The sequence below is a fragment of the Chamaea fasciata genome, unplaced genomic scaffold (assembly GCF_029207755.1).
Source record: "Chamaea fasciata isolate MVZ Bird 193981 ecotype frontalis unplaced genomic scaffold, bChaFas1.0.hap1 SCAF_41, whole genome shotgun sequence".
NCBI lineage: Eukaryota > Metazoa > Chordata > Aves > Passeriformes > Sylviidae > Chamaea > Chamaea fasciata.
In genome coordinates, this window is record NW_027094126.1 from 56,282 (window position 1) to 69,685 (window position 13,404).

Consider the following 13,404-nt stretch of genomic DNA (forward strand, 5'->3'; position numbering starts at 1 on the left):
CTCATTCAGCCACGGCACGGGGGGGTTGGGACGGGGGGGGACAGCCCCGAATTGTGCCAGCACCATCGAGGGGACAAAGCGGGAGCCCCGGGAGGGGTGGGGGGCACCATCCCCTGACCACCCCCCCAATTCCTAAAGCTCACCCAGGGAAGGGAAGGGGGGAGGCCGGGGGGGGTTTGTTAATAAAAACATTTATTTTGCATTTTTGTCGTCGTTTGTACAGAAGTGCCCGAGAGCTGCGAGGAGCCGGGGTGGGGGGCGGCCCGGGGGGGTCCCAGCTCTGGCTCCCGGGGGCTTCAGGCAGGGTGGGGGGGACACGGGGGGACACGGGGAAGGGGGGGGGGGGGTCACACAAACACGGGGGCGCGGCCGGGGGGAGGAGTGTATCGAGTCCCTGCGGGGGGGCTGGACACGGGGCTGGACTGAACCCCTCTGGGGGGGCTGCAGGGGGGCTGTGACCCCCCCCAAAAACCCCACCGGGACCCCCCCCAGCCCAGCCCAGCCCAGCCCAGCCCAGCAGTGTGGGGAGCCCCGGGGGGGGGCTCCCAGTGTGCGCAGTGAGAGCTGCTGGGGTGGGGAGGGGGCGGCGCAGCCCACCCCACCCCACCCCACCAGGGCAGGGGGGGCTCCGGGTGTGGGGTGAGGGGTGGGGGGACACCCCGGGGCTGCCTCTGCCCCTCCCCAAGGCGGAGGGGAGGGGAGGGGAGGGGGAGCAGCCGGGGGAGGGGGGGGTTCAGTGCCGAGGGCGTTCCCTGGGGGAGCCCTGTCCCCCCTGTCCCTTCTTTACCCGGATTTGTAGCCCACCAGCTGCATCAGGCCCTTGGTGCTCATGGACTTGGGCCTCTCCAGGGGGAATCCCAGCGCCCGGCTCCAGATGAGCTGCGACAGGACGCCCAGGGCCCGCGACACCCCGAACAGCACCGTGTAGTAATTCATCTCCTTCATGCCGTAGTACTGCGGGGACGGCGGGGTCAGGGGACAGCCAGGGGACCCCCCCCGGGGCACGGGGAGAGCGACGGAGGGGACAGGGACAAATGGACAGGGAGAGGGATGGAGGGATGGAGAGAGGAATATACGGGCTGGGAGAAGGAGGGATGGGAGAGGGAGAGGGATGGACGGGACAGAGAGACCCGGGGACAGACAGACAAGACAGGGAGAGGGACATGGGGACAGGGACACACAGAGGAAGGACAGAGAGAGGGACACAGGGACACATGGACATGGACGCACACAGGAGAGAGGGAGGGACACAGTGACAGGAGGAGGGACAGAAAGGACAGGGAGGAGGAGGTGGACATGGAAAGGGACACACAGGCAGGGCAAGGGACAGACAGGACAGAGGGAGGGACGCAGCCGGGAAAGGGGCCGAGGAGGCCGGGCTCACCTGCAGCAGGACCCCGCTGTGGGCGTCCACGTTGGGCCAGGGGTTCTTGGCCTTGCCCTGCTCCAGCAGCACGTTGGGGACGATCTTGTAGAGCTGCGCCACGAGCTTGAACAGCGGGTCCTTGGGCAGGTGCTTGAGGGCGAACTCGCGCTGGCAGGTGTAGCGAGGGTCCGTCTTCCGCAGCACGGCGTGGCCGTAACCCGGGACCACCTGAAGGATGGGGGCTGAGAGCCTGGCCTGGGACAGCCAGCCCCAGCCCCAACCCTGATCCCACCCCAGCCCCAATCCTGATCCCAAACCCAGCCCCAATCCTGACCCCAGCCCCAATCCTGACCCCAACCCCAGCCCCAATCCTGACCCCAGCCCCAGCCCCAATCCTGACCCCAGCCCCAATCCTGATCCCAACCCCAGACCCAGCCCCAGACCTGATCCCAACTCCAGCCCCAATCCTGATCCCAAACCCAGCCCCAATCCTGACCCCAAACCCAGCCCCAATCCTGATCCTGACCCCAGCCTCAAACCTGACCCCAAACCCAGCCCCAATCCCAATCCTGATCCCAATCCCAATCCTGACCCCAGCCCCAGTCCCAACCATAGTCCCAGCCCCAATCCCAATCCCAATCCCAGCCCCAGTCTTCCACCTGCACCACCTGCAGGGATGGGGGGCTCAGAGGCTGGCCCTGGGCCCTGGAGCAGCCCCCAGCCCCAATCCTGACCCCAATCCTGACCCTCACCCTGCCCGAGTTGAGCGTGTTCCAGATGAAATCCCGCAGCTTCTCGTCAGACACCTCCTTGCCCAGCTCCTTCTGCAGGTCCGTCAGCCACAGCAGCACCTCCTGCGGGACGGGAGTGAGGCGGGGACACGGGGACATGGGGACAGGGACAGACGGACATGGGGACACAGGCACAGGGACAGACAGACACGGGGACATGGGGACAGGGACAGACAGACATGGGGACACGGGGACAGGGACATGGGGACATGGGGACAGGGACAGACAGACACGGGGACACAGGGACAGGGACAGATGGACATGGGGACACGGGGACAGGGACAGACAGACACGGGGACATGGGGACACAGGCACAAGGACAGACGGACATGGGGACAGAGGGATTTGGGGACATGGGGACAGGGACAGACAGACACGGGGACATGGGGACACAGGCAGAGGGACAGACAGACACGGGGACACGGGGACATGGGGACATGGGGACAGGGGGACAGAGGGACACACAGATGGAGGGAGGGACAAACCAACAGGAAGAGGGACAGACGTGAGGGATGCATGAACAGGAGGGACAGGGAGAGGGACACATGGACAGGAGGAGGAACAGACTGACAGGAAGAGGAACACGGACAGGGAGAGAGACAGGACAGGACGAGGGACACATGGACAGGACGGACAGACGGACAGGGACACGCAGGACAGGGACAGGGACACACGGACACGCAGCAGTGCCCACCTGGTTGGCCAGCCCGTGCAGGGGCCCGGCCAGCCCGTTCATGGCGGCGGCGAAGGCGAGGTAGGGGTCGGACAAGGCGCTGCCCACCAGGTGGCTGGTGTGGGCACTGACGTTCCCTCCCTCGTGGTCACTGCCGGGGGGGCGAGGGGGCGGTCAGCACTCCCCCAGCCCCACCTCACCCCTCCCGCGGCATTCCCGAGGAGCCGAGGACAATGTCACCAGCCCGGTTCGGCCCCGCCCGCTCCCGGTGACGCTCCGGTGCCACTGCCCGGGCAGGTCCGTGGCCGGGAGCGGTGGGAACGGAGCCAAAGCGCCGCCTACCCCCCGCCCCCAGCTGCTCCAGGTGCAGCCTCACCTGTGGATGGTGAGGTAGAGCCGCATGAGCTCGATGAACTGCGGGTCGGTGTAGCCCAGCATGTTGGTGAAGTTGTGGGACCAGTCGAGGTTGGGGTCGATGGCGCCGATGCCGCTGCCCTCGCGGTACAGGTTGCGGTAGATCTTGGCGGCCACGCACGGCAGCTTGGCGATCAGGTCCATGGCGTCCTCGTACACAAACTGGGGGGTCCCGGGCGGGGTGAAGCCGTGCCCCCCTCACCCTCCCGCACCCCCAAATCCGGCCGGTCCCTCCCGTACCTCCCAGTACTTGGCGCGGTGGATGCCCTCGGCGTAGGCGCGGGCGAACTTGCTCTCGCTGTTGAGCGCGGTGACGGCGGCGCTCAGTTGGGACATGGGGTGCAGGTTGGTGGGGAAGTTGTCCAGCATGGTCACCACGTGCGAGGGCAGCGCCGCGCGCTTGGCCCACTCCCGGGACAGCCAGGTCACCTGCGGGGACGCGCCTGGCGCTGAGCGGCGGCGCCGGGGGGCGGCGGGAGCCCCCGCCCCGAGGTGTTGGGCGGCCCCAGCCCGGCCGTACCTGCTCCTGCGTGGGGATTTCTCCGGTCACCAGCAGCCAGAAGAGCCCCTCGGGCAGCGGCTCCTCGCCCCCCGCGGCTTTGGGCAGCTTCTTCTGGCACTCGGGGATGCTGTAGCCACGGAAGCGGATGCCCTGCGGAGCGCGGAGCGTCAGCGGGGACCGGTGGGATGGGGTGGGATCAATGGGATGGGATCACTGGGATGGGGTGGGATTGATGGGATGGGACTGATGGTATGGGATGGGATCATTGGGTTGGGATGGGATTGATGGGATGGGATGGGATCAAAGGGATGGGATGGGGTGGGATTGATGGGATGGGATGGGATCATTGGGATGGGATCATTGGGATGGGATTGATGGGATGGGATCAAAGGGATGGGATGGGATTGATGGGATGGGATTGATGGGATGGGATCATTGGGATGGGATGGGATTGATGGGATGGGATGGGATTGATGGGATGGGATGGGATTGATGGGATGGGATGGGATGGGATTGATGGGATGGGATGGGATCAAAGGGATGGGATGGGATGGGATCAAAGGGATGCGACGGGATTGATGGGATGGGATGGGATCAAAGGGATGCGACGGGATTGATGGGATGGGATTGATGGGATGGGGTAGGGGTTTAGGATGGGATTGACAGGATGGGATCAATAGGATGGGATCCATGGGATGGGATGGGATGCGATGGGATGCGATGGGATGAGATGGGATGCGATGGGATGGGATGCAATGGGATGGGGTGGGACAGGGCCCTACCTCGTCAGGATCCAGCACAGAGGTCTCGTAGATCAGCCCTTTCATGCCCCTCATGCCGCCGTACACCTGGAAGGGGCCGGGGGGGCGCGGTGAGGGGCGGTGGCCACACACTCACCATGTCCCCCGTGACCTGCCCCATGGCCGTGGTGGCCCTGGTGCGGCCCTGGTGGCCCTGGCACGGCCCTGGTGGCCCTGGCGTGGCCGTGTACTCACCATGTCCACCGTGATCTGCCCGATGGCCGTGCTGCCGTGCTGCTGCCGGAAGCTCTTGATCTTGGCCTGCTCCTTGGGGATCATGGTGGCCAGGACGTCCTTGAGGTTCTGGGGACGAGGGAGGGGGGACAAGAGAGAAATGTGACAACCGAGAGGGTGACAGGAGAGGTGGGGACAGGAGAGGGAGTGACAGAGAGGGGGCAATAGAACAGGGGGCTCCCCTGGGAGAGAGGGGACAGGAAAGGGGGTGACAGAGAGGGGGTGATGGGACAGGGTCCCCCCCTTGAAGAGGGGGTGACAGGAGAGAGGTCACAGGTGACAGGACAGGGGTCACAGGACAGGAGCCCCCTTACCGTGGCGGCGCTGGCGTGGCGAGCAGCGAAGAGGACACACGGCGCATTCTGTGGGACAGCAGACAGAGACGCCCCTGTCAGCAGGGCACGGCCCCTTTTGGGGGGCGGCAGCCAGCCCAGAGCCCCCCCAGCCCCGTTCCCAAGGACGCCGCGTCTGGAGACGCCTCCCTCGCCCACACGGGCGCGGCTCAGAGCCGGGATCAGAGCCGGGATCAGAACCGGGATCAGAACCGGGATCAGAGCCAGGATCAGAACCGGGATCAGAGTTGGGATCAGAACCGGGATCAGAGTTGGGATCAGAGCCGGGATCAGAGCCGGGGTCAGAGCCGGGATCAGAGCCGGGATCAGAACCAGGATCAGAGCCGGGATCAGAACCGGGATCAGAGCTGGGATCAGAACCGGGATCAGAGCTGGGATCAGAACCGGGATCAGAGCCGGGGTCAGAGCCGGGATCAGAGCCGGGATCAGAACCGGGATCAGAGCCAGGATCAGAATCAGGATCAGTGCCGGGATCAGAACCGGGATCAGAGCCGGGATCAGAACCGGGATCAGAGTTGGGATCAGAGCCGGGATCAGAGCTGGGGTCAGAGCTGGGATCAGAGCCGGGGTCAGAGCCGGGATCAGAGCTGGGATCAGAGCCGGGATCAGAGCCAGGATCAGAACCGGGATCAGAGCCAGGGTCAGAGCCGGGATCAGAACCGGGATCAGAGCCGGGATCAGAGCTGGGATCAGAACCAGGATCTGAGCTGGGATCAGAGCCGGGATCAGAGCCGGGATCAGAGTTGGGATCAGAGCCAGGATCAGAACCGGGGTCAGAGCCGGGATCAGTGTAAGGATCAGGGTCAGGATCAGAGCTGGGATCAGAACCGGGATCAGAGCCGGGATCAGTGTCAGGATCAGAGCTGGGATCAGAGCCAGGATCAGAACCGGGGTCAGAGCCGGGGTCAGAGCCAGGATCAGTGTAAGGATCAGGGTCAGGATCAGCATCAGGATCAGTGTCAGGATCAGAGCCGGGATCAGCATCAGGATCAGTGTCAGGATCAGAGCCGGGATCAGCCAGGCCGGCCCCACGCTGCCCTCGCGGCCAGACCTGGCACAGGGAACGCGGCCGCGTTTTCCTCCCTGGATCCCGGCCCGGCCGCGGTTTTCCTGAGCCGGGGAATCCGAACTTTGTTCCTCGCCCACGCGTGGGAAGCGCGGAACCGCGGGGACTCCGGCCGGCGGGGACACCCGGGGAACACCTCGGGCGGGGACCGGGACACACCAGGACACACCGGGACACACCGGGACACACCGGGGACACACCGGGACACACCGGGGCTGCCGTGCACAGGGACACCCGGAGATCCCCCGGGCCCGGAGCTGCGGCAGCGCCTGCGGCAGAGCCAGAACATGACTCGGTTTTTCCACTGGCTGCCGGGAGGACGCGGGGGGGCCGCGCCGCACAGAACCCCCCCCGGGGTACCGGGTGTCCCCCGGCCCCCCGGCAGCCCCCAACCCGGCCGGGGGGTCCCCGGTAAGGCCGGGCGTGGCCGTGGCCGGTGGCGGGGCCGCGTCCCCCCGCAACAGGCGGCTCCGGGAAGGGAAAACGCTGGCGGAACAATGGAGGCGGCGGCAGGAAGCCCAAGGTCAAGGCGGCCGCTGTCGCCGTCGCCGTCACCTCCCCGCCGTGTCACCCCCCGTGTCACCCCAGTGTCAGCCCGGTTTGGGGGTCCTCACGCCTCGTCCCGGCTGTCACCGAGGTGCCACCGGCTCAAGGTCACACGTGTTGGCGGTGACACCGGTGACACCGGGCGGGGGGTGCGGGGGAACACCGGGATCCTCCGGGGGCTCCGTGGGGCTCGGGGGTTCCCCGGCTCCGGGCTGCGGGGTCAGGCCCGGGGGAGGAGGAGGAGGAGGAGGAGGAGGAGGAGGGTCGGGATCACGGCACAAATCGGGGGGGGGGCGGCCCCGGTGCGCCCGGTTTGAGGGGTGAGCAGGGCCAAGTGGGGCACGGTGAATATCCCAAAATATCGCCCGGTCGATAAAGACACCGCAACGCCCGTTACGAAACGCCGGGGCCGCGGCCAAGGCAAACAGAGCGGAGGGGCCGGGGGAGCTCCGGCCCGGTACCGGCGCTCGGTCCGCACCGGGGTCCCCCCGCTGTGACCCCGTTGTCCTCTACGGCACCGGGACGCCGGAGAAGGGCGGCGGCGGCGGGGAAGGTCCCCGCCTCCATCTCCCCGCTGCCGGTGCCGCCGGGCGCGGGCTCCCGGGGCCGGTGCGGGGCTCCCGGAACTCCCCCAAGCCCAGCGCTGCACAACGGGGGGGAAACGGCGGGGCCGGAGCCCGCAGCGGGGGCTGCCCCGGGGCGGGGACCCCCACACGGGGTTGTGACAGCGGCGGAGCCCCCCGAGCGCGGACCGAGCCCGGAGCCCCCCGGACCGCTCCCGGTGCCCCCGGCTCTGCAAAGGCCACGGCGGGAGCGCTCGGCTCAGGTTCCCACCACGTGCTGCCGCCGCGGCCCCGCGCCCACCGCGGTCCCGCTCCCGGTGGCGATCCCGGTGGCGATCCCGATCCCCCCGGTGCCATCCCCCCCTCCCCTCCTCCTCCTCCTCCTCCTCCTCCGCCGCCGCGCGGCCCCTTTAAGGCAGCGCCCCCCGCGTCGCCCCTTTAAGAACCGGACCCCCCCCGCTGTCCCTTCCCCCCGCGGCGTCGCCCCTTTAAGGCGCGGCGAGGCCGGGCCGGGCGCGCTCACCTTGGGCCCGCGGAGGCGCGCGGCCGCCCGGCTGCCGGCGGCGAGGAGCGTCATGGCGGCACCGGGACGGGACAGGCCGGGACTGAACGGGAGCGGGGCCGGGGCCGGGGCCGGGAGCGGGACCGGGGCGGGAGCGGGGCCGGAGCGGCGGCGGCCGGGGGTCCTCGACGGGAGGGCGGGACGGAGCGCGGCGCTGGTCATTAGCATAGCCCCGCCCCCGCGCGGGGCAGAGCCGTTTGCTATTGGCCAAACGGCGCGCCGTGGGGCGGGGCTACGCTAATGAAGCGGCGGGGGGCGCGGGCTATAGGTGGCCGCGGCGTTCGCCTGATCGGGAGCAGGGGTGGGGTGAGGGGGTGCCCGCCCCGTCTCGTGACGTCACCGGCCGCAGTGCGTGACGTCACGGTCCGGTGTCGCCCCCGCGGCCGCGCCGGTGTCTCGGTGGGGCTCGGCCGCGGGGGCGGGAGGCAGCCCCGTGACGTCACCAGGCACTCGGCCGGGCGGTATGAGCTCAGCGGAGCCCGTGACGTCATCCCGCATGCGGCCACGGTGGCTTCAGGTGATGGGGCTGTGGCTCGGCGCTGGCTCAGCGGTGACATCGGGGAGTGGCGTGTCACCGTCCCCGCCGAGGACACTGTCCTACTGGCCCCGGAGCGACGGGTGACACAATGGGGTGACACGGGGTAACGGGCGCCAGCGGAGGGGCAGAGCCCCTGCAGCGCCTGCACCCTGGCCAGGTGACGTGGGGTGACACGGGCCATGGCACAGAGGCCAGAACCCTCACAGAGTGAGGTGGGGTGACACAGGGGGGGAGCTGAGAGCCAGAACCCCCACGGTGGGGTGACGTGAGGTGACACGGGGTGACACGAGGCAACCAGCCACAGCCGAGGGGCTGCACCCCCACGGTGCCCCCGCAGTGGCAGGGCTGGGTGACTTGGGGGGTGACACAGAGTGACACAGAGCCACGGGCTGAGTGCTGTCCCTGCCGTCCCCACAGCTGAGCCACGAGGGGAGAACGCTGGGGACACGTGGGGACACTGCTGTCCCCCACACGCACACGGGACCAGAGCTGCCCTCGGGTGGGCCCACGGCCCCTTTATTGCCTGCAGCAGGGAGGGGGGTCCCCAAACCCCCACCCCGGGGGGGCTGAGCCCCGGTGTCCCCCCTGTGTCCCCCGGCAGCGGGGCTGGAATGTCCCTGAAATGTCCCAGCCCCGTGGCCGTCCCGGTGCCCCCGGATGGGGAATAAATAGGACGGGAGCTCCACAGGGGGTGAGGCAGCAGCTCTGGAGCTCTGGAGGTCTTGGCAGATCCATCTGTCCTGGGGACATCCCCAAGGGTCCTGGGGACATCCTGGTGGGTCCTGGGGACATCCCAGTGGGTCCGGGGGACATCCCGGTGGGTCCTGGGGACATCCCGGTGGGTCCGGGGGACACACCCGAGGGTCCTGGGGACATCCCAGTGGGTCCTGGGGACATCCCAGTGGGTCCGGGGGACATCCCGGTGGGTCCCGGGGACATCCCGGTGGGTCCCAGGGACATCCCTGAGGGTCCTGGGGACATCCCGGTAGGTCCTGGGGACATCCCAGTGGGTCCTGGGGACACCCCCGAGGGTCCCAGGGACATCCCCGAGGGTCCTGGGGACATCCTGGTGGGTCCTGGGGACATCCCCGAGAGTCCCGGGGACATCCCAGTGGGTCCGGGGGACATCCCGGTGGGTCCTGGGGACATCCCAGTGGGTCCTGGGGACATCCCGGTGGGTCCCAGGGACATCCCTGAGGGTCCCGGGGACAACCCGGTGGGTCCTGGGGACATCCTGGAGGGCCCCAGCGACATCCCAGGCGCAGTCCCCGCTCCGGGGCAGTCACAGCTCGTCGTGAGGGATGTGGAGCGCGTGGTCACACAGGTCTGCGGGGACAACGGGGGGACAATCAGGCTGTGGTGGAGCCCCGTGGGACCCCCAGGACACATCAGAGCCCCGTGGGACCCTCGGTACTGCCCTGTCCCCTCCTGTCCCCACGCCAGGACCTGTCCCCGCTGTGACCTGAGCCGGGGCCAGCAGCATTTCCCTGCCTTTGTCCCCTGGTTACTGACACAGCCACAGCCCGGCCTGTCCCTGCTGCGGCCCCCGTGCTGCCAGACCCAGGAGGAGCCCCAGGAGCAGCTGTGGAGCCCCTCGGGATGCCCCGGGGCTCAGCAGGGCTCTGCTGGCTGTGCCAGGCACAAAGGGACCTGCCCCGGCCCCGTCCAGGGCCCCGTGCACGACTGCAGTGGCCCAAAGGTCACGTCGTGGCCTGACCTGGGTGTTTGCGAGCTGGAAATAGCCCCAGAACGGGGACAGGGCCACTGGATGAGCCAGGAGAGGTCACAGAGTCAGCACAGCAGCTGCCCTGGCTCAGCCCCAGCATCCCAAAAAAAAACCCCCCCCAGTGCCAGCAGAGCCCAGGCACTGGGCTGCCATGGGGTGCTGGGATTTGGGGAAGAGCCTGCAGCTCCTCCCTGCTTTGGGCTGGCAGAAAATCCCGGCCCAGCACCAACGGGGCAGCCACGACCCCCAAAACAGCAGGAGAGACCCCCTGGGACAGCCCCAGCTCTGGGCTGGCAGCAAATCCCATTCCAACACCAACGGAGCAGATCCAGCCCCTGGAACAGCAGCAGAAACTCTGGAAAAGGAGTTTTCCTGCAGGAAAGATTCCCAGAGACAGACCCTGCTCTGGGTAAGTATCTCCTACCATGCCAGCACTGACAGAGCAGGAGGGATCCCCAGAGCAGCAGGAGGGACCCCCAGAGCAGCAGGAGGGACCCCCCTGGGACAGCCCCTGCTCTGAGCTATCTCATATCTCATCCTCATCCTCATCTCAACCCCATGCCAGCACCAAGGGAGCAGCCAGGACCCCGTGAGCAGCAGCAGCAGAGCCCCCCGAGCCCCCCCTCCCCTGGGCTCACCCGTCCTCTTGCTGCAGAGCCGGTCCTTGACGTTCTCAGCCTCGTGCGAGAGGAACTCGATCAGCTCGTCCTCGTACTCCTCGGCGATGCTCTCGCACTGGAACGGGACACGGGACCGGTGACGTCCCCACGGGAGCCCCGGGGCCACCCACGCCCCGCCAGGACCCCCCCCCGTCCCCTCACGCACCGCGAATTTCAGGCTGGAGGTGACGTCCCCGTCGAACTTGACGCCGGAAAGGTCCATCCTGGTGCCGTCGTGGGAGACGACGCGGACGTAGCTCTTGCGGTGCGTGGCCGGGTCCGCCCTCTCCCCGTACTCCTTCATCTTCTCGCACACCCGCTCCAGCAGCTCCGTCAGGTGCGCCTCTGAGCGGGCGTAGGGCACCTGCAGGGCCCCGGGGAGGGGTCAGAGGGGACACCGGGAGCGGCCCGGGGGGTGGGGACACCGGGGGAGGCCTCACCTCCACCACCGACTGGCTGCCGTCGGGGTTGATGCGGAACGAGCCCATCTGGATGGTTTTCCTGGGATCCACCTGGGAGATCTCCCACTCCAGCTCGTCCACCAGCGCCCTGCAGGCTGTGGGGGACACGGTGACACGGTGACACAGTGACACGGCACAGGCGCTCCCGTGGCTGCCCGGAGCCAGGCTGGTGTGACTGGGGCAGGTTGGGACGGAGAGTGTGCGGGGAGGAGACCCTGAGCCTGTGTCTGAGCAGGGTGAGCTGGTGCCAGTGGATAGCCCCAAGCCCTGTGCCACCACCCTGGCCTGTGCCACCCTGGACTTGCTGTCCCCTCTGTCCCTGTCCCCTCATTTCACTCTGTTCCCCTGTCCTATCCTGTCCCCATTGTCCCTGTCCTCCCTTTTCCCCTCTTCCCCAGCCTGTCCTGCCCTGTCCCCTCTATCCCACCCTGTCCCCCCCGACCTGTCCTATCCCATCTAGACCCCCGTGTCTCCCGCTGTCCCCTCCGTGTCCCCCGTGTCCCCCGCTGTCCCCTCCCTGTCCCCCGTGTCCCCCTGCACCTCCGCAGTGCAGGTCCTGGCTGCGGCGGGCTCCGGCCGTGGGCAGCAGCGACGCCAGGGCCAGGGCCAGGCCGAGCAGGGCCGGGATGCAGCCCCGCATTCCCAGGGCTCCGCAGATTCCCGGGATCCGACCCCGCATTCCCAGGGCTCCGCAGATTCCCGGGATCCGGCCCCGCATTCCCAGGGCTCCGCAGATTCCCGGGATCCGGCCCCGCATCCTCAGGGCTCCGCTGTCACCTGCGGACACGGGGCAGCTCCGGTGGCTCTGCTGTCCCCACACCTCGTCTCACCCTGCCCGGCCCCTCAGGGACCCTCGTTCCCTACAGGGCCCGGCTCTCCATGGGGCTTCATCCACGGCGTTGCCGTGTCGGCTCAGAGCCCCGTTAGTGCCCCTGGACCCCACGGGGACCCCTCCCCTACAGGGCAGAGCCCCACAGAGCCCCCTCCCCTATAGGGCCGAGCCCAGAGCCCCAGAGAGATTCCTCCACTATAGGGCAGAGTCCAGAGCACCTACAGAACTCCTTCCCATATAGGGCAGAGTCCAGAGCCCCACAGAGCCCCCTCCCCTATAGGGCAGAGCCCCACAGAGCCCCCTCCCCTACAGCGCAGCCCTCAGCCGCCCCCACAGAGCCCCCTCTCCTCCGGGCTCCCCCCACAGCCCCTGTGGAGCCCTTCGCCTCCAGGGCCGAGCCCATCGCCTCCGCCGAAGCCCCCTCGTCCCGGGCCCCCCATCCCGGGCCCGGCCGGGCCCCCCGGCCCCGCGCCCCCCGTACCGGCCGCTCTCCCGTCCCGCGCCCTCAGCCCCCCGCACCGACCGGCTGCCCCGGGACTGCCCGCGGCGCCGCCGGTCCCGGCGCGCACCCCCCGGCCCGCACAGCCGAGGGGCACGGGCGCTCAGAGCGGGCGGCGGCCGAGCCGGGCAGGGCGGCGGAGCCGGTCGGACCGGTCAGACCGGCAGGGGCGGCTCCTCGGGCCGCGGCGGGGCCGTCCCGCGAGCAGGCGGCGCCGAGGGCAGCCCGGGACGGGCGCCGAGGGCCCCGCCGCTGCCAGGGCCCGGCCGCGTGGCGCTCGGCCCCGAGTGGGCGGGGCCTGATTTGACTCCGCCCATTGGACCGGCCTGGTCACGCCCCCTCCTCGGTTTAGCCGCGACCCGGGACCGGGACCGGTCCGAAACCGGGTCCGGTTCCGTCCCGCCGTGCCCCCGCTCTGAGCCCCGGTCCGAAACCGGGTCCGGCTCCGTCCCGCCGTGCCCCCGCTATGAGCCGGCTCCGTCCCGCCGTGCCTCCGGTGTGAGCCCCGGACCGAGCCTGGGCCGAGCCCGTCTTGCCGTGCCTCCGGTCTGAGCACCGACCCGAACCTGGGTCCGTCCTGCCGTGCTCCCGGGCCCAGCCTCGTCTGTGCCCGGGTCCGGGTCCATCTGCCGTGCCCCGGTACTGGTCCCGTTCCGAGGCCGGTCCCGGTCATTCCTGCCGTGTCCCCGTCTTGTCCCGGTCTGGCTCCTCCGTGCCGCGTTCCCGGCCCCACTCCCGGCCCCGCCGCGTTCCCGGTGTGAGCCCCGCTCCTTCCTGCCGTGCCCCCGGTCCCGGTCCCGCCCCCCGGAGCCAAGGAGG

The 13,404-nt window shown here is 69.1% G+C and overlaps 2 protein-coding genes across 3 annotated transcripts; both read right to left on the bottom strand.

Annotated features, from left to right (window-relative positions):
* Positions 1 to 171: 171 nt before the first annotated feature.
* On the bottom strand, positions 172 to 8,006 carry CS (citrate synthase). The gene is made up of 11 exons (XM_066207473.1): positions 7,832 to 8,006; positions 5,095 to 5,142; positions 4,742 to 4,849; positions 4,529 to 4,594; positions 3,765 to 3,896; positions 3,485 to 3,673; positions 3,207 to 3,406; positions 2,852 to 2,981; positions 2,119 to 2,220; positions 1,385 to 1,594; positions 172 to 954 (listed from the first exon to the last, which is right to left on the bottom strand). The coding sequence occupies exons 1-11, from the start codon at positions 7,883 to 7,885 to the stop codon at positions 784 to 786; spliced, it is 1,410 nt and encodes a 469-aa protein (XP_066063570.1). The 5' UTR covers positions 7,886 to 8,006; the 3' UTR covers positions 172 to 783.
* Positions 8,007 to 8,898: 892 nt separating this feature from the next.
* Positions 8,899 to 12,751, bottom strand: CNPY2 (canopy FGF signaling regulator 2). 2 transcript variants are annotated; one of them, XM_066207521.1, is made up of 6 exons: positions 12,568 to 12,751; positions 11,795 to 12,031; positions 11,234 to 11,349; positions 10,960 to 11,157; positions 10,773 to 10,869; positions 8,899 to 9,734 (listed from the first exon to the last, which is right to left on the bottom strand). In XM_066207521.1, the coding sequence occupies exons 2-6, from the start codon at positions 12,009 to 12,011 to the stop codon at positions 9,691 to 9,693; spliced, it is 672 nt and encodes a 223-aa protein (XP_066063618.1). In that variant the 5' UTR covers positions 12,012 to 12,031; positions 12,568 to 12,751; the 3' UTR covers positions 8,899 to 9,690. The 2 variants fall into 2 exon arrangements, with proteins under 2 accessions (XP_066063618.1, XP_066063619.1); XM_066207522.1 differs by lacking the exon at positions 12,568 to 12,751 and having other exon boundaries at positions 11,795 to 12,205.
* Between the last annotated feature and the right edge of the window lie 653 nt (positions 12,752 to 13,404).